This window comes from Lissotriton vulgaris, chromosome 2_1 (assembly GCF_964263255.1).
Source record: "Lissotriton vulgaris chromosome 2_1, aLisVul1.2, whole genome shotgun sequence".
Classification (NCBI taxonomy): Eukaryota; Metazoa; Chordata; class Amphibia; order Caudata; family Salamandridae; genus Lissotriton; species Lissotriton vulgaris.
The window spans coordinates 784,990,056-785,017,247 of record NC_141687.1 but is presented as its reverse complement, the minus strand read 5'-3'; the positions used below and the strand labels follow the sequence as shown (position 1 = coordinate 785,017,247).

General features: G+C 43.1%; 1 protein-coding gene across 2 annotated transcripts in view; it reads right to left on the bottom strand.

Moving 5' to 3' along the window:
- MAP3K20 (mitogen-activated protein kinase kinase kinase 20) overlaps nt 1-27,192 on the bottom strand; it is a 1,049,056-nt gene that overhangs the window by 400,728 nt on the left and 621,136 nt on the right. For both annotated transcript variants that reach the window (XM_086956144.1, XM_086956145.1), the window contains exon 9: nt 2,238-2,312. In XM_086956144.1, coding sequence (XP_086812270.1) covers nt 2,238-2,312 — 75 coding nt within the window. The remainder of the gene's footprint in view (nt 1-2,237; nt 2,313-27,192) is intronic.

Here is a 27,192-nt window from a genome sequence, read left to right as displayed (position 1 = left end):
AAAACATCCAAGAACACAAGCACACATAAAATCCCATGCTCCAATACAAAAACACCCAAATACATGCACAAGCAAACATCGTCACATGCACAGACATGCACAAGCACACACAAATGCGCTCACACTCTCATACACGCAGACACACATACAGAAACTATCAAAAACACAGGCACACATACAATCACATGCTCCAGAACAAAAATACCCAAGGACGTACACGCAAAATACATGCACACACACACACACCATCACACGCACAGACATGCACAAGCACACATAAATGTGCGCACACACTCTTGTATGTGAACAGAGGGTGCATACAAGTACGCATACAGAAACATCCACACGCACAAGCACACATACAATCCCATGTTCTAATACAAAGACACTCACATACATGCACACACCATCATACGCACAGACATAAGCACACATACAGAAACATCTGCTCGCACAAACACGAGCATACATAGAATCACATGCTCTAATACAAAAACACCCAAATACATGTCAACACCATCACGCGCACAGACATGCCCAAGCATACAGAAATGTGAACATAGTCTTTCATACACGCACAGGCGCACACACACATGCGTCCGCACACACTTCCTCATACACGCACAGACGCACACACAAAAGCACTCCCATGACACATTTCTCCAGGACTGCCGCACCATTGATAGCAAACAATGGCAGGTTTGGACAGACTAATGAAAGAAGGCTAGTTGTACACGCAGGAAACGGTTGAGGCCAACAAGATGAGTCACATCAACCTCGGCATAAAATGGCGGCCCCCAGATCAGCACATCCTGTGTAGTCTACTATGTGCACCATCTTCACCACCATGTTCACGTGGCCCCTGGAAACAGCGTTGATGACCTCTCCCCACCAGGCCATACAAACAGCCATCACTGATGTTGGGGAGGCAGTTTTCAGCGCCCATAGGCTCAGTCAGCTGCTCCACGACACATAGCAGCCCATGCAGCAATCACCCAGCAGCACGTCCAGCTGGCCACAAGTACTACTCAGCCCCTCCTCACCTTCCCAGCATCTTCCACTCAGCCAACTTCGACGGTCCACAAGCTCCAGGATCCCAGGACTGTCATTGGGATGCCAAGGCAGGGGCCACCATGACTGTCGCATCTGAAGAGGCACAGAGAGACTGCAGCAAATCCCAGGCGGTGTTGTGGAGTGTGGCACTAGCGTGGAGTGCACCCTAGCGAGGGGGGAGTATGTCAGGGGCACAGGCAGGCACGGGCTTAGTATCATCCAGAGCGCCCCTGCGGGCACTCGCTGCTATATCGAACTAGGATCCTCTGCAGACGGCCGAAAACACACGAAGGCCCTGTCCCTGCACATGTCTGTGCACCGCCGGGGGCAGCGCTCCTCTGCAACCGCGGGAGGCCGACAGACTCGCGCCATCGCCCCGCCGGGTCTGCCAGTATGTTGCCGCTCAGCGTTCTAACCCGCACCCCGCCAACTCACCTCACCGACCAGGGATCTCGATGTGTGCACCACTACTCCCACGCAGCTACGCCGCACCCGGTCCTCCTCCGCTGGTCAGGCCACCGCCATGATGGATTACCCAGCCGGGCCGCCTCAGTGTTACAGCTGATGATCCCTCGCTGCATTTTCGGCGCTTGTGGGCTGTGTCGGTTCGGGCATCTCTCCCCTCCATTAAGCGGTCGGAGACATGGCGATTTGGTTGTGCTGGATGTTGATGGCCTAGACGGTCGGCGGAGCTTCAGAGCCGCACGGCCATCTTGTGCTGCTACCCCTCTTCTACCCAACTTCTACCCCTCTACCCCTCTTCTACCCCTCTTCTACCCCTCTTCTACTCCTCTACCCCTCTTCTACCCCTCCACTCTACTCCCCCTCTACCCCACTACCCCTCTACTCCTTTACGCTTCTACCCCTCTTCTACCCCTCTACTGCCCCTCTACCCTTCTACCCCTCTACTACCCCTCTACCCTACTACCTCTCTTCTACCCCTCTCCCTTTTTATTATTTAGAGGTTTAGAAAATTAGATATCTTCTGTTTGTTGTTATGAAATTATATTACAAATTCTGAAAAGTTTTTTCTCTAATTAAATATAAAAGGTTGGTCTAAGTTGCAGTTTCAATCATCATAAGTCAACCTTAACTTCAAAAGCTCACTTTGCACATAATTGGATTCCGCTCTTAAAGCACAGTTTGAACAATTCATTCATAGAAATAAAATATTTGAAAAGTACCTTTGAATCTGCTTCCCAGCACAGACGCATCAATTGTGCAAAACTTGCAGGACAGCTGCTTGGAATGGTTAATCTCTGCCAAAAAATAACAGCCCTGTTAAGGTTTTAGCTCATTCAGACTCTAGAACAAAGTATTTGGTACAGCTTTGAGTTATGCATGTGCAAGATTCAATATCCTACCGGAAAACTGAAAGACATCGGGCACAGTGTAATGCTGTGATTCCAAATTTGCTAAAAAGAGCAAACTTAATTGATTCTGCTTGCATCGGCTTTCTCTCTTTGCCACCCTCCATTCCACCTCTTCACTGAGAAGGCGTAGCAGATCAGAAACATAAACTATGAACTATGCTCAGAACAGATAGCTTCCTTTAATATTACTGATTTCGTTCATGTTTAGTTCCCCTTTTTCCTGCTATGCAGCTCAAAGATTGTCGAAGCATTGCAATTTACTAGTGAAGGATTTCTGCAAATGTAATCAGTTTCATGTTTTCATTTACCCAGTATATGAGCTACAGATCTCTGTTTAGTGGTAGCAGGCACAACTGTGCATAGGCATGCCCTGCACTCTGCAACGTTTTAAACATAGACCAAGGGACCTTTTTTTGGTACCAAGCTGTCACCGCGCAGAGTTAAGGCCATTAGTAAAGATTGCAAAATATATATATATATATATATATATATATATATATATATATATATATATATATATATATATATATATATATATATATATATATATATATATATATATATATATTATTCCTCCACTGAATAGGCATCCTGAATTAGCCATATTATGTGATAAGCATAAAGAAACAATGAGATTATCCAGTCTGTCTTCTGACACCACAATGTTCTGCAATACTTTTTAAAACCAGTGCCAGCTGGTGGACTTTGATACTGGTGGGGCCTATGCAGATCGAATCAACGTATGCGATTACAGCGAGCGAGCCCGACGGCAATAACGGGGGTTTCGGGGGTGTTCTCTTCCCGTGAAGATTTTTTTTTTAAATTGCCATCTTTTTGGTGCGATTTTCAGCACTATTTCTGTGATAAATGGACTAAAAATTCTGTTCTTCTAGGCATCCATAAAAGAAAACTCATACTTTATTTCTGAGAATTTCTGGGTTGCCAAGCAAGTCGGACTTCTGAAGAGAGCTAGGGTACTAAGCAAGACTGCTTTGGCTCTACCCTTTCCAATAGAAAGCACTAGTTAGCGATGTCAACAAGTTTAATGAACAAATCTGGGGTATAGTGAGAGTCCCTCTCCTGAGAAAGAAATTTAAAAATGTTTGGCAAATGGTGCATTTTAAAGCAAATGAATGCAGCGATAAAGGAAGGCTTATTAAGCAGTGGGAACGTATAGTCTTGAAATCTTGAAATATTAAACACATAAAATACTGCCCCGTATCTTCTTGCATTAATTTGTTTAACAGTTACTGTAATATGTAAATTGTTCTGCGTGACAACTTTAGCCCTCTAAAATGTATGTTTGCCTAGTGTCTTGCACTGCATGCAGAATTAACTTTGGAAAAATATGCTCTAACCAGACTTCGGGGAGCACCACAGCTGCTGGCTGTAACCAGTCATATAGAAATATGTGCAGACAGGTCTTTAAGCGAGATGAAAAAAGTGGGTGCTCCCTATAAAGGAACATGACAAATACATTTCTGTGATTCCCATAGTGTGCCATCAGACTGGTATTTTGGTTTCTCTCTGAGATGTAATTTTATCCTGATAAATGTCACAGGAACTGACATATGCCTAAAGCCTAAGCTGTTTAAGATAAATGAGTAACAACAACAATGACTGATTGCTCTGGGACAACTGAACAAGTCAAGATAGCATCTCTGACGTTGTCCCATGTCCGGTATAAACCTGCTTTCTTATTTGTGACCTAGTTACTTATTTGTTTTGAACAAAATAAAAGGTTTCATAAACACTATTTATTTTACCACAGTTCATGCTTACATCCTCACCAGACGTATTCAGCAACATCTAATACCTGTTCTCCCAAGTGATTATTTAAAAATAATTTCATACCTTCTGTTTACTATTCTTAACTAAATCTTTAACCATATCTGCCTAGGTTGCAGTGTGCAATTTAAAGTGCTAAATCTTTCATGTATAGTTTGTATAATGCAAAACGCTTTACAAATATGTATTTAAACAATAAATAAAAATTCTAGTACCTAATAGTGTGAACATTACCGGAGGTCAAAGCTAGGTAGCCCCATCACCAATTTGCTACATCAACAATGGAAAGCTCCCTCTCCCCATATGACGGACCCTTCAGTGGTGCATGGATTTACACAGTTGAGGTTAATTTGTCACCGCCTATTTCAAAATCTTGCAAAACAAAACTCAAGATATTCTCCGAGGTGGCATTTTAAGGCACCCTGTGGACAAAATTCATATGTTCCTCTTGAAGATACACATGAGAACCCATCCAAAGTTTGACTGAAAAACATTGTTTATAACTGCCCCTTACAAAACAGAGAGGTGCCCTTTGTGAATAGGGCCCGAGCGTTTATGTTTTAACTGTGCCACATCAGGAGCTGTGACTAGATGATTTGTTGACCCTTGCTTATTAAGACAATGGCAATCAAAAGTCCTCGATACACAGAAACACACAGTGTTGCTCGGTGCTTAGGTTATCTAAGCTAGTCGGGTGCTGGGACAGATGCAGCTTGCTTATTACCACTGGATAACTAAACTTACACTACAATACCCCAGTATGGAATTGTTCCATGGCCCTTTCCGCATGGAACCTCTATGTACAGTATGCATTGTTATGAATTTCCACAGTCCCCCGAAATACACATTACTAAGAGTTTCTATGTTTCTGTATTAAAAAGATTTATTGCCACGAGTTTCCTCCATGCTCCTGCACGCAAAGCAGACATTGGCATCGTAGTTTCAATGATGCCAATGTGTACAATGTTCATGCCAGGCACTGGGATAAGAGTTTCCCTATTTCATATGTGTGACGCATGGTTGCCATAGTACTTCCCACACTGCTCGGTATACAACACACACACACTGTTGTGCTCACTGCTCCAATGTCTTATTATAGTGGGGAAGGTGGTTCTACCATGGTAGTTTAACGACCAGATGTGTTGCGAGCCACCATATTGGCCCCTCCCCCCCAGCAAACATAACGAATGCATAGTTAAGCTGGTGTTTGGGGCGCAATTCTGGAGGTAATGCTTCCTTACTTAACACCTCTGCAAGATAAGACATTGAGATGCCCTGGACCAGGGTCAGCGGACTCGATAATTCTCTCGCCTCTGTGCCCACTCTGATCAGCGATCACACTCGGCAACTCTGGGCATTAGCTTGCCTCATCTTCACTAACGGCCCCACCAGACCGCCGGGGATGCCTGGTCTCACCCTGGAGATACCCATTAAGGGACCATCTCTCAGGGAAGCCAGGAAGGGTTTCACAGCGGTCGAAGCGCCTTGGTAAGTAGTGCGCTATAAAAATGCCAATACAATACAATACAATACAATTATTTACTGACCTTGATGTGAAATGTGGATTGTTCTCTGGAAGACATAAATGTTGGCCATCAGTGTGCAAAGACTTCCTGAGGAGAATGGTTACTGTATGTCTCAGGAATTTGTACGATTGATGCTTAAGGGACTAATAAGTAATGGTTGGATGCGTGGATTTCAGAAATCAGGTTAGCCCATGTAAGTAAGTTTAAAAGATGGGTTGGGCAAGATGCCACATATGATTTGTGGTGCCTGCAATTCTCACTCAGCTATAGCAGAGTGAGCGTCGGTGGAGAGGTAACATCTGCTCCGGTTTGTGCTCCACCTGTTGGCACTATGCCTTCCTTGTTTGGGTTCCGGGGAGGGAAGGTGTCTCATTCACGTCCAGTTGGGGAAGATGCGATGAGGGAGTGGGAGGGAATTTGCTGTTGTTTGTTTTTTGAACGACAGAGAGCCCATTATCCATGACGTATGTTACAGACAAGACAACCAATTGGCTTGGCTAGGTGTATTGGAGATAGCCAGGTACACCTTAGACACTCAGATATCTCTAAGATGACCCAGTGTGACGGTAATAAGGTTAGATACCTGACATGGAACTTTAGAGGCCTTAATAATTACCGCAAGGTGCGTAATGTTCTTGCATATCTTAAACGGCATACCATAGATTATGCCCTGTTACAGGAAACCCGTTTACTAATAGTAAGATCCTCATGTAGAGAGTATTACAGGGCCCCTTTTATGCAGCAGGGTTCTGTTCGCATGCCCGAGGGGTGCTCACGTGGGTTAACCCAAAGTCAGCAATTAAATTAGACTTGGTTATTGCAGATATGGAGGGGAAGTATACCATTTCTAGGTGTAGGGGGAAAGGCCTTGATTTGCTAGTGATTAATGTGTATGGTCCAAATTACAATAACCCGCAGGTTTACCGGATCCTTTTAACAAGTCCTTGTATAGATTCTGCACTGCCGCTGATAGTGGGAGGCGATTTTAATTGTGTCCTAGATCCAACACTGGACCGATCGGGAGGTCCACTTTGGCGTACTACAGCCTCAGCGAAATCCATTGCGGATGCCATATGGATTTGGTGGCTATTTGGCGCACTTGTTTCCCGGAGCAAGGAGGTTTTACACTCTACTCCGCCCCACATAAGCTACACACGAGAATAGACTATTGGCTACTGGCGAGAACCTTATACCCAGAGGTTAGGGAATGCAAGGTTCACCCCCGAACCCTATCAGACCATGTGCCAATATTACTGGTGCCGCACTGCCCGCAGAAGAGACTTGCCCCGTTCTCATGGAGATTCTCCCCTATTCATTGCTTGATAATGCATTTAAAGCTGATATTTTCGAAGCCATAGAAGACTTTTTTGTAAACAATGTAGGATCAGTACCTAGGTTCTCCACAGTCTGGGGAACCCTCAAAGTTTACATCAAAGGCATTGCAATTTCTTAACACTCAGGGTGCTGCGTGCCATTAGGGGTAGACTGGATAGCCTGGAAAAACGCCTGACTGAACTGGAATTGGGATTGCGTCACACGATGGGGCAGTTAATAGTGTTGAAGAGTTGAAAAAGACATTAGAGGAGTACCATGAAGTAGATGACAGTGAAGTCAAACATATGGGCAAATATGTAATGGCTAGAAGCTATGGGGAGGGAGAACATCCGGGAGCCAAGCTTGCAGCTTTACTGCGGCATAGGAGGGAATCCTCAAAGACCACAGCAATTCAGTCTGATGAAGGAGAGTTGTTGGTCGATCCCAAAAGTATAGCAAACCAATTTAGACAGTATTATACAGACCTTTATCGCTCTCGCTCACATGCAGATGAAAGCATGGTTCAGGAATATCTTGAGCACATTAAGTTACCTTGGCTCACGAATAAACATCGTGAATATCTGATGAGGACACTGGAGGCTTAGGAAATTCATGAGGCTCTAAAGAGTATGCTCTCGGGAAGTGCCCCTTGGCAGGATGGCCTAACAGTGGCTTTTTACAAGGAGTTCAGTGACCTTTTAGTCCCCCATCTTGTGACCCTATTTGAAGAGATTAGTGAATCAGGGGAGATGCCCTTATCAATGAGAGATGCAGTGATAGTCACTATTTTGAAACCTGGTAAGCCTCAGGACAAGTGCTCCTCGTTTCGCATACTGTCGTTATTAAACGTAGATACCAAAATATACACTAAGGTTCTAGCCAATCGCCTTGTGCCGCTAGTTCTGAAATTGGCCAGCACGGAGCAGGCGGGATTCATCCCTGTGCGGCACCTAACTTACAATTTGCGCACCTTTTTGAAACAGTCCAACATGTTAACCCTAATATTAGAGCTGCTGCAGTCTTCTTAGACGTGGAAAAAGCGTTCAGCTTTGTAGACTGGGCATTCAATGGGGCAGTACTAAGGAGGATGGGGGTTGGCGAAATATTTATTAAATTGGTGGCAGTTCTGTACACCTCTCCCTCTACAGTAATAAGAATTGGTGATATGGTCACTGCTCCCGCCAAAATATCTAGAGGCACCAGGAAGGGATGCCCACTATCCCCTCTCCTATACGCCATAGTCGCAGAACCCCTAGCCTGCGCACTCAGGGAATACCATAGATTAAGTGGACTCCGGTTTCCTAATTACAATTTAATAGTGTCATCGTATGCAAATGACACCCTACTCTATATTAGAAATCCAGAGGCTAACCTGTCCCCGGTTCTCAGAGAAGTTGTCCGATTTGGGGAGCTTTCTGAATTAAAAATAAATTGGAATATGTCCATAATATTTCCTTTGACCAAATGCATGGCTCCCTTTGACTTAGATTTTTCACTGACTTGGTCTACAGACCTGGTACGCTATTTAGGTATACAGATTCATACAGACCCAGAGATACTTTTCAGGGAAAACTATGGTAGGGCAGTCACTAAACTAGACGGTGTGGACCATTGGACACGCCTGCCTATCTCTTTGCTCTGGCGAATATCGCTGATTAAGATGGCGGTCCTCCCAATGTTTTTGTTTCTGTTTTTAAATATACCCATGGTCCTTCCAGCTCATTTTATAAAAATTATTACCTCTATATCGACGAAATTGGCATGGGCGGGGAAGCAGCCACGAGTTCATTGGAAGGTCCTTACCCTTCCCTACAGTCTGGGTGGCCTGTGAGCCCCGAATATGGATCTTTATTATAAAGTAGTAGAAAGTTTGCAGACGTACCATTAGATTCATCAGCAACTTGACCATCCTCATTTACACATAGAAAAGGTGGCCTCCGCCCCCACCAATCTCCCCTCTCGCATGTTCTGTATTCCCAATCGCCGTACAGGAGTTCTAGACTCAATTAATACCACAGTGCATGTGTGGCACGACCGGATGAAGAGACAGGCAAGTAATATATTATATTCCCCAATTACTCCACTGGAATGGTGTACTTGGCTGCCTATGAGTGGAGACCGGGCAGCAGTCAACGCATTAAAAACTATCAACATGACCAAACTTGGTGACCTCTTCCTAGAGGGGAGAGTAGGTACGTGGGCTGATGTGGAGGCCGATGGACATGAAGCCACAACATGAGTACAATTTCATTATCATCGGGTGCGCCAAGCCATGCGAGAGTTCCGAGGTGACGAAATGACGGAGCCGCCGGAAGTGGCTCCTTTCACTTTAATATTAAAATCGGAGTCTCCTTATAGATTGTTATTGACAAACAACTCACATGTAACACTGAGTATGTTGTTTATGATTTACAATGTCCGTGCAGGAAATCATATGTAGTTAGCACTATTGATTGCGAAAAAGCAAGTGCTTGAACATACCATCAGAAATGACAATACCCAATTGCTTGTCATTTTGAGGATTACCATAACCAAAATTGCAATCTTTTCAGATTTGTGGTCCTCAATAGAATCCCAAATCGGAAGAGAGGGTGTGACCGAACACTTGAACTGAGGAGATTAGAATCTAAAATAATTATAAAATACAACACTCTTCATCCAACAGGGTTAAACCTTGATGAAGAATTGGCTGTTCATTTAGGTTGATTAAAAAGTTCAGTACGAAAATAATGTGACTGTCTTTCTGTCGAGGGTTTTGCCTTTCTTAAAGTATGTGTTTGTCTTGAATTTGATTTTAATTAGTACTTTTTTCTGTCGGTTTTATTTCAGATACAAGAATACGGAAACGCAGGAGAGCTCTTATATCTCAACTATGCCTGGCTGGACACAAACCAGCTAACCTTTGATCTCAGCACAATGGTTATTATTTTCATTGAAACAATGAGCATTGTTTAGCCCATTGATACTTTATTGTAACATATCACCCACTAGGGTTGAATTGATTGTGTATAATGTTCCCAATGTCATAATACAATATGATATCCATGAAATCATTGATCTGACATAACATGAATAATCTATTTTGGAAGGCCATTAATCAATACCTCCAACTTAAATTGTTTATAAATATGGACTTATGTTCTAAATGTTGGACTTAGATTCATTTTAGGCCCACTGGGGCATAATAATTGTGTGAGAAATTCAAATAAACTATGTAAACATGATAAACTGGTCTTAGCAATATGGCACGATATTGTCAATATGGGATCATTACCCAAGGTATGATATATCTGATACTACTACCTTTTGCCTGGCAATGAGAATTGTAGGTCAGGCGGAAGAAAAAATATGTCCATTTAAAATGACTCCTATACGATTTAATTAATTCTCTATTAACAATACCGAAACTGACACAGAAAGTATTTTGTTTATGCCTATTACAGGCATGAGACATATGTTCTGTTTCTTTAAATTAAGCAGAAGTGAAGCATAAACCTAACCTGTGACCAAGGAGTGAGGAAACTGAAACGCGTTGGGGATTTTCTGTTGCCAGTGTCAAATAAAAACGCTGATTAAGATTTGAGTTGTGGTACTGGTGTGATGTTTCGAGTCAGGGAATCCTTACTGGCCATGACTACAGAATTGGATTGATTTATGAGGTTCGCTACCTCGCCGCATACTCCCCGTACAAGCAGGCTCGGGCAGAAGCGAGCGTTATTGGATGGTGTATATATATATATATCCTTCCATGGTGTCACTGTGGGAGGTGGATTGTTTGTTTCATATATATATTTATTTATATGTATATATATATATGTATATATATATTGCAACGAAAAAGCTTGAGGACGAACACCGCTTCAGGGGAGGGGGTCCGTGAACGAAAGCAAGCTCACTTTCGTAATTGAATTCATGAAGAACTCCAAACACGCCACTTCCAACCACAAAGATCGGCGAAGCGCTAAGCAGGAGACGGACCACCAGATTGGATAACAGATCTTTAATCCAGGTTAGAAGTTATTTTGCAGGAAATGCATAACGCGTTTCGGGCTACAAGCCCTTGTTCACATGTGAAAGATCTGTTATCCAATCTGGTGGTCCGTCTCCTGCTTAGCAGCTTCGCCGATCTGTGTGGTTGGAAGTGGCGTGTTTGGAGTTCTTTGTGAATATATATATATACATATATATACACTATCCAATACCGTTCCACTTGCTTCTGCCCGAGCCTGCATGTACGGTGAGTATGCGGCGAGGTAGGGAACCTCATAAATGTAAAATTTAATTTTTTTTAATTTAAATAAAAATGTAACACACACACATATATATATATATATATATATATATATATATATATATATATATATATATATATATATATCAAAGCTACTACTTTCTTGTCTTGTAAAAGAAGAGACAGCACTCTCGGGAGGGGGATCAAGATTTTATTTCGGACCCTCTGAGCACCAGACGCGTTTCGGCTACTGCCTTTGTCAGTGGTACAATAGCGCACTATTTTTTTCTTATTTAAATACCCATCACGTGTCATACTTAGTCGTGGAGGTAGAGAGAGGACTAAAACATCATTATTACGTGACATATTGGAAAGGTTTAATCGTTATTTACAACATTATTTGTCGTTGTAATTGAGGAAATATAAATTTTATGGTCAAGTTGTGTTCCCTAGCGTGTACCCCACCGTCTCCATGTACCAGCTTAAAGTGCATGTAACTTCCCTCCTGTACCAGCTATGAAGACGCAAATACATTTGCGTCTAACGTTAACATGTCCTCTTTCAGACCCACCCTGAATGGGTTGAATAGTCCGTTCCTAAGTATGCTATGCCAACGTCTTTTTGTAGTGTACTTTACACGTTTTTTTTTTAGCTCTGGCAAAGTAGGCCCTGAATTCTGCCTTCGAGCTTCTCCCTGCCTTCTGACTCTGAAAGCCTCAGCCTCAGCCCAGGCTGTCTCTGTACCCGTGACCTCTGACTTACTTTCTGTGCGGCTCCCGGCGCTTAGCTCAGCCTGCTGCCTGCCAAGACCGTATTCAACCTTCGAATTATCTGTTCCGCTCCTCGAAAATGCATTCCTGCCTACTAGTTTAAGTAAACATCCCCCCAGCTGCAGAGCAAAGGGCCCGGCCTCACTGTCTCCGTGCAAGTAATTCATAGCCTCTGTTACCATGGTAGGCCCATGCCCCTCGCATTCTCATGCAGACACTTAGGCGCTTATACACGCACTCACAGTTAGTATAGAATAGCTTCTGCCCCAGAGACCTTTCCGTTTAGATAATATGGTTCCCAAACATCAGATAGCAGATATGATAGAAGTACGAGTTGATCTGACATGCCAGACTTCTGTCTCTTTCCGCTAGTGTAAATGTCAAGTCCCCTGCACCCTCCAGTTTCACGTCAGTCACACGTCATGCAGCTGCGCGCGCATCCAAGCCTCAGATTTCTGCTGACATTGCAACATTTCTGCTTTGTGCCACCCACTTGTGACACCTATCTGTGACGTTTCTAGCACACACCTCTAGTTCACGCCTTCTAATTACGTATCACTACCACGTGGACGCTGTTATCTTGTCTTCTCTCAGCTGTTACGCCTACTATATTGGTTTCTATGATGTGATTTAAGTATATAAGCTATGTATTGTCAATAAAATATTGCTCTATCCCTTCCTGAACCCCTGTGGTTGCAGGAACATGATATCCAGGTCATGACCATTCCTTTTTGAGGAATAAAACCCCTAAGAACTCTAACACCACGGACTCTGCCTTTTTCTTTCCGATTGAGTTATTATTGATTAAGTACTTACCTGCATAGAAATTAAGACGGTAAATCAAATATTTACCACATTATTCTGGCGCCCGAATAGGGACCCCTCCCCCAACCCACGCGCCGGTTGGTGCGTTGCAAGCTCTGTCCCCTGCCATCAGTTAGACGGAAACTACGCGTACTGGCAGGATTTCCTGTATCTCCCTCTGGCCCACGGAGGTGACGAAGACTGCGATCAGCACCCAGACGAGGCGGTGAGGAGTGCGGAGGATCCCGACCAGAGCCTAGCCGAAAGAAGCAAGGTCCGAGGTGTCAAGAGGCCCACCAGTTTCCGAAGTATCCACGTGTCGAGTCGAGTCGAGTCCGGTCCAGTCCAGTCGAGTTTTCCGAGGCCTTCTGTTTCCGTGCTTCCCGGTGAGTACCATTGCTGGGACGTATCAAGACGGGTTTGGGTACACAAATTCGGTCTGCACTGTTTTAGACAGTGTATCTGTGCTGTTTAGCAGTACATCAGTTATTCAAGTTTTTGCATTGTCTCTGACAGTGTATCTGTGCTGTTTAGCAGTACATCCGGTATAGGGGGTAGTCATATATGTCTCAAATGTCTTTCATGTGATTAATGTCGTGGTATGAGTGTGACTGTTTTTAATGTGCATTATTGTGTTCTTGTGTAACTAGCTGTATTCAGTATTAAGTAGCAAGGATTGAGCATTCAGTATTAAGTAAACAAGATGCCGTTTTTCAACAAGTTAAAGCAGATAGGAACTAGGAAAGGGATACTAGAGGAAGAAATTCCTATCCCCCCTAGGGACACTCCTGGAAATTTTATGTACCACAAGCATGGCTTAGATGCCATATTGTATCTAGATTTATGGGCCGATTATACTAAGCATCTGGACGAAAGACACAGATGGCCTGTTACCGGAACATGGGATGCCGAGTGCATCATGAAGGTAGAAGAAGCACTATGGAAAAAGAAAGCCAGACAGTCTCAGAAGGACGCCATAGAATTTTGGAGTAAGGAATCACATAAGCGTGCTGAAAAAGCACTCCGTAGAGAAGACAGACTTAAAGAATCAGATAAAGCCCAAGAAAATGAATTAGTTACTGAAAGGATCCGAGTAAAATCAGAACAAATAGACCGCGCACGGAACAATCTTGTAAATGGTATGTACCTCGTGGCCGAGGGTTCGCCTGAGGCCACTTCAGAAATACCGAAAAATCTGCCGCCACCATTGGTTCCAACTAAAGTAAATCACAGGACCACTAAAGACATATTCCTGAATTCCTATCTAGAGGATGTAGCACCCGCTTACACCAATCTGCCTGTCCGCGTCCCGCCTACTGACGGTGAAGGAGGTGGCAACCCGCCTCCAGACCATATCCCACCGTTACTGCAATCAGGTTTCCCCGTTCGACAGCCCACCGTTCCTCCACCTCCACCACTCTCCGCACCTAAAATTGATATACCGAAACCGCTTCTACCTGATCCTACTAAAAGACAAGTTCAAGTACAGATACAGACCCCACAGAGAAATAATGTCCACGCTTCCGCTTCAGGAGGTGCGACCGGGGGGTCACCAGACCCCGCCCCCAACACACAGATTACAGCTTAGGGATATGCAGAACCCTTTTACGCTTCAATCACCCCGCCTCGACAGACTCAAAGAACCGCTTCCAGTTTGCAGATACGATCCAGTACCCGGCAAAGACGATAGGATGTTGATAGCATCACTATGATTGCGACAAGCTACAGATTACCTAACATTATTCTCAGGAATGAAAGAGCACCTAGATAGAATATATCATTTTGTCCAGACGGGGGAAGACCCAGACAGTATTAAGGATGCCATGGCACATCAGAAAGTTGACACTCAAGCATATATACTACGTTTTTTTATAAATTGCCTAATAAGAGAACGAGACAGGCCCGAGACAGAAATGGAGGAATTAGATGGACTCAACAAGTGGGGTCAAAATATATCCGAAGGAAAGCATGATAAAGGGGGTTGCATAGCCAGTATGTACAAGAGAATAAGAAAAGCAGTGATAGAAATACACGAAAAAGAGAAAGAAAAAGCTTCCTCCGAGGAGGAGGAAGAACCTGAAGAACCAGAAAAGACAACAGATACGATAGCATATGTAGGTAAGGGAACTTACCTTAGGAAAGGGATTCGTCCGGAAAGCAAGAGAGTTTTTCTCTCTGGCATAACAAAACCGAATTCTCCGGAACACCAGTTCCAAGAGACTGATAAAAGGCTTCGAGACCGAATAGGGTACCACGTACTCAATTCTATGGATGAACAAGAACTAGCCCGGTCAGCAGTATTATGGGCTGACAATCCGAACATATACAATGATGACACAGTGGCGCAGACATTTCTGAACCTTTCCCCAGACGAGCAGAAATTAGCAGGTGTATACATGATTCAGCACCTCCTCACGTTATACAGAAACCAACATTCCGATCCAGGTCCCTTACACGATACATTAGAAGCACTACTCATGGATAGATGGAGAGGTCTAAGTACCAAGTTAATACAAATAATTCTAGAACAACGACATAGATATAACACTTTCGTAAGCTCCGAATATGTTCCCGCTCCGCCCCCAGAAAGAAAAATGTATCATATGGAGCGTCTGCATGGTCTTGAAAGTCAGAACCCCTTACGAGAAGTACATCCAGTTATGGGTGCCGATCAGACCTTGAAACGTGTGTATGTACACACGCCTCTGACTAAGTTAGAACTGTTAGAAATGAAGAAATTAGTACCCTGTCATGATAAAGACCCTGCAGGTTTTCACAGAGAACTTAAAGACATGTTACTGATGGGGGATTATACATATGAAGATATCATGAAAATGTTAAAGGTATTGTTGCCTACCGGCATCTACGAGAAACTCAAGGAAAAAGAATGGGAGGTGGGAGACAAAAAGATTGTATGGGCAGAAATAGAAGACGAGGAGGAAAAACGTACCCCAGGGCTAGGCCTTGGGGAGAAAACTAAAGCATTACCGGGTTTGATAGTACAGGTTCTGCCAAGATTACTGACAACTAGAAAGGAAGATTGGGACGCAATTTCGGCCTGTAAACAGAAACCAGATGAAGATACTAGTGACTTCTATTCAAGATTCGAGAAATGTTTCATTATTAATAGTGGTCTTAAACCAAGTAGCGAGTCGTACCCGCATCTTTTTGTATCGAAGTTAGTGGAAAATTCCCTGTTAGCAGTTAAAAACCGTGTATACAAGGTTGAGAGTACATGGCAAGCAAACACGCCATCACAGATGTTACAGATGTTACAATACCATCAGAACAGAATTAGAGAAGAACAGGATCATGAACAGAAACGTATGAAAGACACGAAAATGAAAATGTTAGTGGCCCAATCAGTTCCAGCAGACAGCCAGAGAAAGGGTACGACCCAGACAGGTCACTCCGCAGCTCCCGTTAAAGGGACATGCAACTATTGCAAGCAGCCAGGTCACTACGTACATGAATGCCCAGTTCTGAAACACAATATAGCAACAGGTAAAACTAAGGAAAGACCGCATCTGCCTAGACAGGACCAGGCCCAGCAACAGACTTCACAGAATGTACAGCCCATGCAGAATACACAGCCTATGCATGCTTCACCACATGCAGCACAGACAGTAGCGGTGTCACAGCCACAGCCCATTGCCGCGACTCAACAAGTTTCACAACAGATGTACCAGTATGCCCAATCTGCTTACCCCGATTATCCACGATACACATGAAACAGCCTAGAGAGGGAGTTTGGCTTGCCTCTTATTGAGATTCCTGTAGATCAAGAGGGTCCTTATGTACACAGTCAAGTATTGGGAAAAGACAGAAAGTTTTTGATTGACACAGGGGCAAGCCGCACAACAATCAGCCATAATGAAGTCCCAGGGGCACCCCTCTCAGGCTCACAGAATGTTTCCCTTGGTTTTTCAGGACAGCCTATTGTAAATGAGGTATCAGAACCAGTCCCCCTGGCTGTGGGTCCATTATCACGCGTTACAGACCTGTTACTTACGAAATCATGTCCAGAAAATCTGTTAGGTATCAAAACATTGAAGGCTCTAGGAGCAGTGATATGTTGTTCCCCGGAGGGAGTTAGACTCTTTCTGCGGGATTTCAAGGGTCACTATGTATTACGAGAGTTTGATGTCAGATTGAAAAATGTACCAGATCACTTGTGGGCACAAGGCCCAACTGATGTAGGCTGTATGCATATCACACCATACCGTGTTACACTCAAACCAGGTGTTGTTCTACCCAGAATCAGACAATACAAGTTACCACCCGATGCTGTAGTGGCTTTACTGGAAATCATTGAAGAGCTCATCGCCCAAGGAGTGGTCGTAGAGACCAACTCCAATATCTGTAATTCCCCTATCATTCCAATTCTTAAACGTACTGATCCCAATGCACCGCCAGTATATCGGCTGGTGATTGATTTACGAGAACTGAATAAATGCATTGTACCACAGTACCCTGTGGTCCCCGACATCTCTTCCCTATTGACTGCTATTGATTCCGAAGCAACGTTCTTTACTGTAATTGACCTCAAGAACGCCTTCTTTAGTGTACCTATTGACCCCGAGAGCCAATACCTTTTTGGATTCAGTTTAAATGGACGAAGTTTCAAATTTTCACGCGCACCTCAAGGATTCACAGAAAGCCCCAGCATCTATAGTCAAGCACTGAAAAGACAACTAGATTGTATTCAAATGCCAGTTAACACCGCTTTACTGCAATACGTCGATGATCTGCTGATCACCGCACGAAGTGAACCCGAATGTGAACAAGCATCACTGACAGTTTTACATTTCCTGGCCGACAAGGGACACAAGGTGTCTCCTTCGAAGCTACAATTCTGTGTTCAGCAAGTTGTGTACTTGGGTCACTTGCTGTCCAAAGTGGGGAGACAGCTCACTCCCGATCGCATTCAGTTAATTGTAAATATGCCACAACCCCAGACACAAAAGGAAGTGCGGGCCTTTATAGGCCTCACCTCGTACTGCAGACAATGGATTCCTCAATATGCATTTCTAGCTAAACCACTCATTCAGTTAACGACACAGGAGGCAGCGACTTCGACTGCCCTCCCTTGGACTCAGGAACACACACAAGCCTTTGAAGAATTAAAGAAAGCTTTATGCCAAGCACCAGTTTTAGCGACACCATGTTACAGCAAACCTTTTACACTTTTTGTTACAGAACGTGATGGTACAGCATTGTCTGTCCTCACTCAAGATCAGGCAGGTTCACATAAGCCTTGCGCTTATTTTTCAAGTACATTGGATTCAGTAGCCCAGGCACTCCCTGCGTGCTTGAAATCCGTAGCAGCGACAGCATTAGCAATCAGACAGAGCGACTCAATTGTTTTAGGACATCAATTAACAGTACAAGTTCCACATTCTGTAGAGGTTCTTTTAAACAGAACCCAGACGCAACACTTGACTATAGCACGACTAACAGGTTATGAATTAACACTATTCCAGCCACACATAGAAATCAGACGCTGCAGCATTCTGAACCCCGCAACATTGTTACCTTCCATTATGACAGATCCAGCCCCGCATGATTGTCTAGAGATCATTAATGCAGTAACAAAGCCTCGACGAGACTTAACTGATGTTCCATTGACAAACCCAGACCTGACACTTTATGTGGATGGTTCATGTATGAGAACAAGTACAGGAGAATTAGTGGCCGCGTATGCAGTGACCACTGAAACCGAAGTTAAAGAAACACATCGTATTGACACACTGTCCGCTCAAGCGGCAGAGCTCATCGCTCTGACCCGAGCCTGTATACTAGCCAAGAACAGAAATGTTAACATATACACTGATTCCCGTTATGCGTTCGGAGTTGTACACGACTTCGGAATGTTATGGCAAGAACGAGGTTTTTTGACCTCTCATGGTGCCAAGATTCAACACGGTCCCCTCATTCAAGCACTGTTAGATGCAATACATCTGCCTTCAGGCATTTCCGTCATGAAGTGTAAAGCACATACTAAAGTTACAGATTCTGTTTCCCAGGGTAACGACCTGGCAGACCAGACAGCAAAACATACAGCACTGACTCACACCCAGACAACTGACGTGACAAAGACAATAGTACCGACACATTGTATGACAGTCAGGGATCCCGCACTAGATGTAATCGATATTCAGACACATGCTACTACAGATGAAATAAAGAAATGGACTGAACTAGGAGGGATCCAGACGGATCAAGGTTGGATGACGAAGGGAAAATCTACATGGTTTCTCGCCGACTCTATGGTTCAAGTCATAATCAATACAGCACATAGTCCAGCACATCTAGGAGAAAAAGCGATGTTAGACAGTTTACAGAATCTCTGGTGTAATAAACACTTACGAGCAGCAGCAAAACAGAAAGTGCGTACTTGCATGATCTGTTGTCAGTTCAATCCAGGTAAAAGCGTCCCTGTAGAGCAAGGTGGATTTCATCCTCCCGATCACCCTTTTGAAGTCCTCCAGATGGATTATATCCAGATGGACCATTGTCGAGGATTCAAATATGTTCTCGTAATTGTTTGTGCACTTTCCCGTTGGACCGAAGCATATCCAGTCCCAGATTACACTGCTCCGACCACTGCCAGGCAGCTGGTTCGAGAATTCTTCCCACGGTACGGCTTGCCTCGTGTCGTGTACTCAGATAACGGACAGCCATTCTCATCCGAATTAATGAAACAAGTTTCCTTGCTGCTAGGATATCAGTGGAGATTCCATTGTGTCCGACATCCCGAAGCCGCTGGCCTTGTAGAGAGGCATAACCAGACACTAAAGACACGCCTTGCTAAAGTTTGTAAAGAGAAAGGGGTCGACTGGATAGTCGCCCTGCCAGTTGCATTGTTCTATATGAGGATGGTCGCCCACTCGCGATCAGGACTAGCCCCGTATGAAGTGGTCTTTGGCAGACCACCGAATATGTGGGGGACGCCCATTCCTAAGAAAATTACCGATGTTGATTGTAATATGCTGACAGATTACCTTGCCTCCTTGATGTCTGCACTCCAATCATGTCGTTCACAGGTTGCCGCAGCCTTCCCTGACAACACTGATGTAAAGCCGCATGATGTCCGTCCAGGAGATCTGGTCCTGATTAGGAACTTTGACAGGAAAAGTCTGCTGGAGCCCCGCTGGAAAGAGCCGAAGACCGTCCTTCTTACTACGAGGACAGCAATAAAGGTGGAAGGCAGAAAGGGGTGGATACATACGAGTCATATTAAAAGGTGCAACGAACTGAAACCAGACCCAGACTCGTCCACCCCCTCCAAAGACTGTATTGAGCCAAGTGACTTTAAAGTTCCCGAGCGAGAGAAAACTCCCCAAGAGGAGTACAAACTGAAACTTCGATCTAGCAAGTCAGACAGTTTAATTGTTTAAGTCCTCCCCTAGGTGAATCGGTTAAATAGTTTCTGACATGTATCCCCTAGAGCGAGATAGAGAGAGAGAGAGACAACTCAAGAAATGTACATATTGCAAATCACTCCGCAGTCACTGTATAGTGACATTATTAATTAAGTTTTTCCTAAGTCTTCTGATTATTGTTGCGAGTATATTGCTTTCTATATACTACCCTATTTTCAAGCGTGAACAATCTGCTTACAATGTCACTGCTGAACATTCTTTTAGTGAATTACCTCCACACGAACTTTCTTACAGACTTGCGCTGCGCAACAACACATTCATTAGTATGTTACATCACTCCCATCAGACTAACAATGCTACAAACTGTTGGATATGTGGCCGACTCCCTCCCTACCAGAAATACAAGGGAGTTCTGCCCCTCTTTCCGTACCCGTTCACTCACAATGGCTCCTGTGGTGCATGGTTTAGAATAATTAATTCCTTAGAACTTAGTTCTGCTTAATGTCTGTTACCCTGATAAGAAGGGACTCCCCACTAGAATAGGAACTGATCTAGAAAATGAAGTATATGGATTAGGTAATTACACAATTAACCTTATGATTCTTACTGTTGAATCCGAAGCTGCACCAGTTCTCCCTGCTATGTCAGTACTACCAGTTACTGGTGAATTATGTGTCAGTAAGAAAGGTTCAGTACACTTAGGTCATAGTAAATGTACTACTGTGGTCGAATTCAGTGATCAAGGTAAATCTTCCTTTAGAGCTACCCGTCATTCCTACTTTGTTTGTGGTCATACCGCATACATACGCTTACCTCCAGATTGGGATGGTACCTGTTATATTGCATTCCTTCTGCCCCCTGTTTTTCTAGCTCCTCCTGATTATCACAGAAATACAAATCTAGTAAAGAATAGACTCCGAAGAGATCTCCCGATTGTCGACTACACTGAAACGGCATGGGAGCAATACACAGATTTCAATAAAGGATTCTTTTTCTTTACAGGCCCCGTCCAAAATAGCAAATTGATACGCAGATTAACTAGAACACTTGAAGCAGTAGTAAATTAAACTGCCTCCGCCCTAGGTAACTTAACAGAGGAGCAGTCCGCTATGCGGGTTGTTGTTCTTCAGAATCGTCTTGTTATTGACGTCATCTTGGCAGATAGAGGCGGAGCTTGTAAGGTCATCGGGTCAAGTTGCTGTGTTTTCATTCCAGAAAACGCACCATCTGTATACAAAGCTATTACACGTCTTCATAAGATTGCAAATCTGATACATCAGAATCCAGGCACCTGGACTTGGTCCGGTTGGTTCTGGACAACGTTAACTGCTTGGGGATGGAAGATCCTATCCTTCCTAGGTGTTGGCCTAGTCATAGTATTCAGTTGTTGCCTGTGCCTACAGTGTGGGCCAGCGATTTGTGGACTGTGTGCCACATCATGCATTGAACATTCCAGTTTTCTCTCAAAACGTGAAAGAAAGAAAGAAGAACAAATGATGTTACAAGAACAGACTGATCGATTTATGAGGATCGATATATCATGAAGGGTCCGTAGGGAACAAGGAGGGAATGAGGAAATATAAATTTTATGGTCAAGTTGTGTTCCCTAGCGTGTACCCCACCGTCTCCATGTACCAGCTTAAAGTGCATGTAACTTCCCTCCTGTACCAGCTATGAAGACGCAAATACATTTGCGTCTAACGTTAACATGTCCTCTTTCAGACCCACCCTGAATGGGTTGAATAGTCCGTTCCTAAGTATGCTATGCCAACGTCTTTTTGTAGTGTACTTTACACGTTTTTTTTTAGCTCTGGCAAAGTAGGCCCTGAATTCTGCCTTCGAGCTTCTCCCCGCTGTCTCTGTACCCGTGACCTCTGACTTACTTTCTGTGCGGCTCCCGGCGCTTAGCTCAGCCTGCTGCCTGCCAAGACCGTATTCAACCTTCGAATTATCTGTTCCGCTCCTCGAAAATGCATTCCTGCCTACTAGTTTAAGTAAACATCCCCCCAGCTGCAGAGCAAAGGGCCCGGCCTCACTGTCTCCGTGCAAGTAATTCATAGCCTCTGTTACCATGGTAGGCCCATGCCCCTCGCATTCTCATGCAGACACTTAGGCGCTTATACACGCACTCACAGTTAGTATAGAATAGCTTCTGCCCCAGAGACCTTTCCGTTTAGATAATATGGTTCCCAAACATCAGATAGCAGATATGATAGAAGTACGAGTTGATCTGACATGCCAGACTTCTGTCTCTTTCCGCTAGTGTAAATGTCAAGTCCCCTGCACCCTCCAGTTTCACGTCAGTCACACGTCATGCAGCTGCGCGCGCATCCAAGCCTCAGATTTCTGCTGACATTGCAACATTTCTGCTTTGTGCCACCCACTTGTGACACCTATCTGTGACGTTTCTAGCACACACCTCTAGTTCACGCCTTCTAATTACGTATCACTACCACGTGGACGCTGTTATCTTGTCTTCTCTCAGCTGTTACGCCTACTATATTGGTTTCTATGATGTGATTTAAGTATATAAGCTATGTATTGTCAATAAAATATTGCTCTATCCCTTCCTGAACCCCTGTGGTTGCAAGAACATGATATCCAGGTCATGACCATTCCTTTTTGAGGAATAAAACCCCTAAGAACTCTAACACCACGGACTCTGCCTTTTTCTTTCCGATTGAGTTATTATTGATTAAGTACTTACCTGCATAGAAATTAAGACGGTAAATCAAATATTTACCACATAATACAATTGTTTCATTTCACCCTGGATGGGCACCTTTAAATTACATGTTGATTCACTGTGACCTAAGTCGCTACATATTCCCGTTTAGGATTGCCGACATTGTCCTGTTTACGTTATTATACCCTGAATGGGTTATTACGAACAATCTTTTGTACAATCTTAAACATTAGACATTAGACATTATTCAGCCCTGGATGGGCTCGAGCAACGAAGGTCATCCTCTTATTGTTTAACATTTCCTTTAGTTATTTCCTGCTCTGCCTCTCTTGACTTTTTTTTACAAAACACAGACAGTGAAAATCATAATCCCCTTTACCATAAACCAAAATAATTTTTTTAAAACCATACAGTTTTCATATTATTTGAGGATTCCTAAGGGTCTTCTCTCACTACACGACTTTCCTTGGAGCAGGAAGCCCCCTACCCCAAATGTACTGTCATTTCCTCATGGCTATTCAGGCCCCCGGGCGTCTTAGTGCCAATGTCTATTATGTGCCTGGATTCTAGTCTTCTCAGTTTCATTAATCTGTCACCCCCTCTAGGGATCGCTGTTACATGATCTAATGCAAAATATACTAGTAGCTCACTATTACTCTTATGTTGTTGCTTAAAGTGTCTCGCTACTGGGTACGATGGATCACAATTCGTAATAGCACTGAGGTGCTCCAGGATACGCATTTTGGTGGGGTTCACTGTGCTGCCAATATAACGCAGTCCACATGGACATACAAGACAGTAAACAGTGTAGGGAGTTGAGCACGTTAAAAATTATTTAATTTTGTGCAATTCTCCTCTCACCTGATAAGCCTTGCATCGCCCACATGGGTAGAATCCTGGTTTTGGATCACCAAATGGTTGTTCCACCGGGCGTGTTAGGTAACTGCTTGTTAGGGTGTTTCTTAATGCTCTCGCCCTCCTGTATGTTACCATCGGTTGGCTTGGGATGTCTGTTCCTATTACTGGATCTGTTGTTAAAAGTTTCCAGTTTTTCCTTAGCACTGTTCTCAACACACCTGCCCCTTCTGAGAAGGTAGTGATGAATCTGAACTTGCCATCTTTATCAGTATCCTTTGCTTTACTTTTTAGCATCTCCCGTCGTGAGATATTTTTCACTTTTTTCTGGGCCTCTTCCAGACACTTTTTCCCATATCCTCGTACTCTGAATCTTTCTACACTCTCATTGGCATTCCTGATGTAATCTTCTTCTGACGTACAGCTACGTTTAATGCGTAGTAATTCCCCATAGGGAATACTGTAAATTAGCTTAGGTGGATGACTGCTCTTTATATGTTACATTTTTATGTAATTATAAAATTATAAAATACATTTAAATTATCAGTTTAATAATTGTTTTAAAGTAAATTTATATAGTAATTATTATATGTGTGTTTAACTTTTTTTAATTCAGTTTATTAGATATATTTGTTAAAATGTATTTTAAATCTAATTTATCTTTTTTATGTAATTGTATTCTTTAATATATTTTATATTTATTAATTTATTATATATGTAAATGTACATGTACTTATATATATATATATATATATATATATATATATATATATATATATATTTTATTTTTTTTAACTATATTTTTTACACCTATATTTGTAACATCGATATTTTTTACGATATTTTTGTACTTACCATTATAAATATAGGATGTCGATATTTTTTACATCTATATTTATAACTCGATATTCTGGTGGGGGGATATTTTAGTTGTTGATATTCTGTCAGTGAACCAATGAAGACAATAGAGATGCGAAGTTTCATCATTAAGTTTTCAGAACGACTTGGTTAAAATATTAGGCAATCTGTTCATTGTTTTATCAATCCTACTGTTTCTACATACCGAAGCACACTTTTACTGTGCTGGTACTTCAACTCTTCTCAGATTCAGTGTTGTTTTTCTAAACGTGCAAAGTGCACATTAGAGTTTCGGTGTTATAATACGTTTTTGTGTTGTGTAAAGAATAATCAGCTTTTACTCTGTAACAGCCTTGTCAAAGTATTTAAGGTAGAAATCTGCGACACTGCAGGAACTTATCAGTCACCCCAACCTCCACCCCACCTCGCACACCCAGGCGCTCAGGGCCACTTCCACTTGCGTCACTTATGTGGCCATCACAATCAACACCCCAGCAAATTTGGCTGAGAAACTATCTGTCAGGCAAACAGCGCCATACTAAGAGCAAAACGTCATCAGAATGGAAACAAGGAACTGCAGGAAAAGAGGGCCAAAAGGCAAGCTTTGTTAGTCTAGGCACTCAGGATTTCGAACCACACCCAGTCAGCATTCCATCACCATCAGAATTGATTGTGTAAAAAACAAAAGACGTAGCTCTTCCAAGAGCACCATCAACTCACAGTCTAGGTACTAACCTTCTCCTTGCATTTCTGTTAACATTCTAAAGGTTTCTGGGACTGACACCCTTTGGTTTAGCACCCCATGCTATGTGTTTTTTACACACGCATACACACACGCACATGCAAGCATTGCATAATAAACTCCACAGACATTTGCTCATTTGCCTCTCTTGATATCCTGGCACCAACATTCATGAACATCTGAAAGTCATTTTAATTAGTACATCATTATATTTTCAGCAACCATTCACTAATGAAATATGGCTCACTGGATTGAAAGAGGGCACACATATTTGCTAAATTTCTGCTTACTAGGAATAGCAAATTGCTGAAGTTCTGGGAGCTTCACTGACAATTATAATTACATTTAGAGCAAATTGTGATGGTGTTTGCTATAGATATACCCACATAACTGATATTTTCAAAAATATAAAGCACACAAAAATCAACACCAACAAGATCTTTGTTACTAAAGTGTAAGATGAAAAACGAAAAAAGAATATGTGTATACATCAATCGAGAGAGAGAGAATATTAAATTGGGTTTTCATAAGCAGATATTTTGCAGAATTCTCCCATCCTATGGTAGCATGAAATACAGATCAGAAAGGAAACAAGCATTTACAATGCAATGGTCTCGTCTTTGTTAAAGATAGAGCTATTGGCATTGCAAATGTCTTTTTTTTCATTTATTGTTTTTTTTAAACCGATAAATATATGGTATTGTCATTTACAATGGCAATAGGTAAGCATTAGAGAGTAGTAGAGAGTAATAGCTTAATCTCTCGCAAATGCGAGACCTATTGCATTTGCACCCACACACACACACACACAGAGCCCCGCACACACACAGAGCCCCGTACACACAAAGAGACCCGCACACACACAGAGCCCCGCACACACACAGAGCCCCACACACACAGAGCCCCGCACACACACAGAGCCCCGCACACACACAGAGCCCCACATGGAGAGCAACACACAGAGCCCCACACACACAGAGCCCCCCATACACAGAGCCCCCCCCCACACACAGTACGATTGACTTTGCTAATGCTTGCTCATTTAGTTGGCGACTGTTGTGTCGCCCACTGCGTGTTGTGAAGGGGTGGTGGGACGGACCGGATGAATAAATCTCGGTTAATACTGCACGTTTCGGTAAGCGATCTCGGAATCAGACTTCGATTTAAATGACCTGGCCGTGCACGGTGGCTCGCATGCCGTCGTAAAAAACACAAAAAACCTCTCCTAGAACATTAAATACCTGTAGGTAGTATATCCATTACTTTTAACATACTATAATTGTCCCACACAGCAAACGTTATTAGAAAAACATATAGTTTTATTATTTCAAATCAATCCATAATCATTTCATAAAATACAATACAATTTAGTCAACAAAACAACGTCAAGAAACCCCCAGCCAAACTCATCCATTCAAACATACTCTCAATCAACCACACCATCATAAACCGAAGCACAAGAAAAAAACAATTTTTTTTTTTTTTTTTTTTTTGAAAACCTTTATTGAGTCTTCACAGATTAGTACACAGCACGTCGCCTACAACCCAACCGGGCCGGCCGCTAACATAGCGTATAAGCAATAAATATGCAGTAACACAGTACATGCTGTCGTGAGGACTTGAGGATAAAGCACCAAAAGGAAATTGTGAAGAAGGAGTTGCGAATGGTCCTTGCCAAATTATGAGGTTTTCGTTTTTTGTTTAATACCTAAAAAAGGAAAACATTCAAACTTCGGGAAATCACGTTGCCATCGACACAGGAAACTGAATGCCATTCAGGTGGAAATGTGCCTCTGAGTCCATTCAA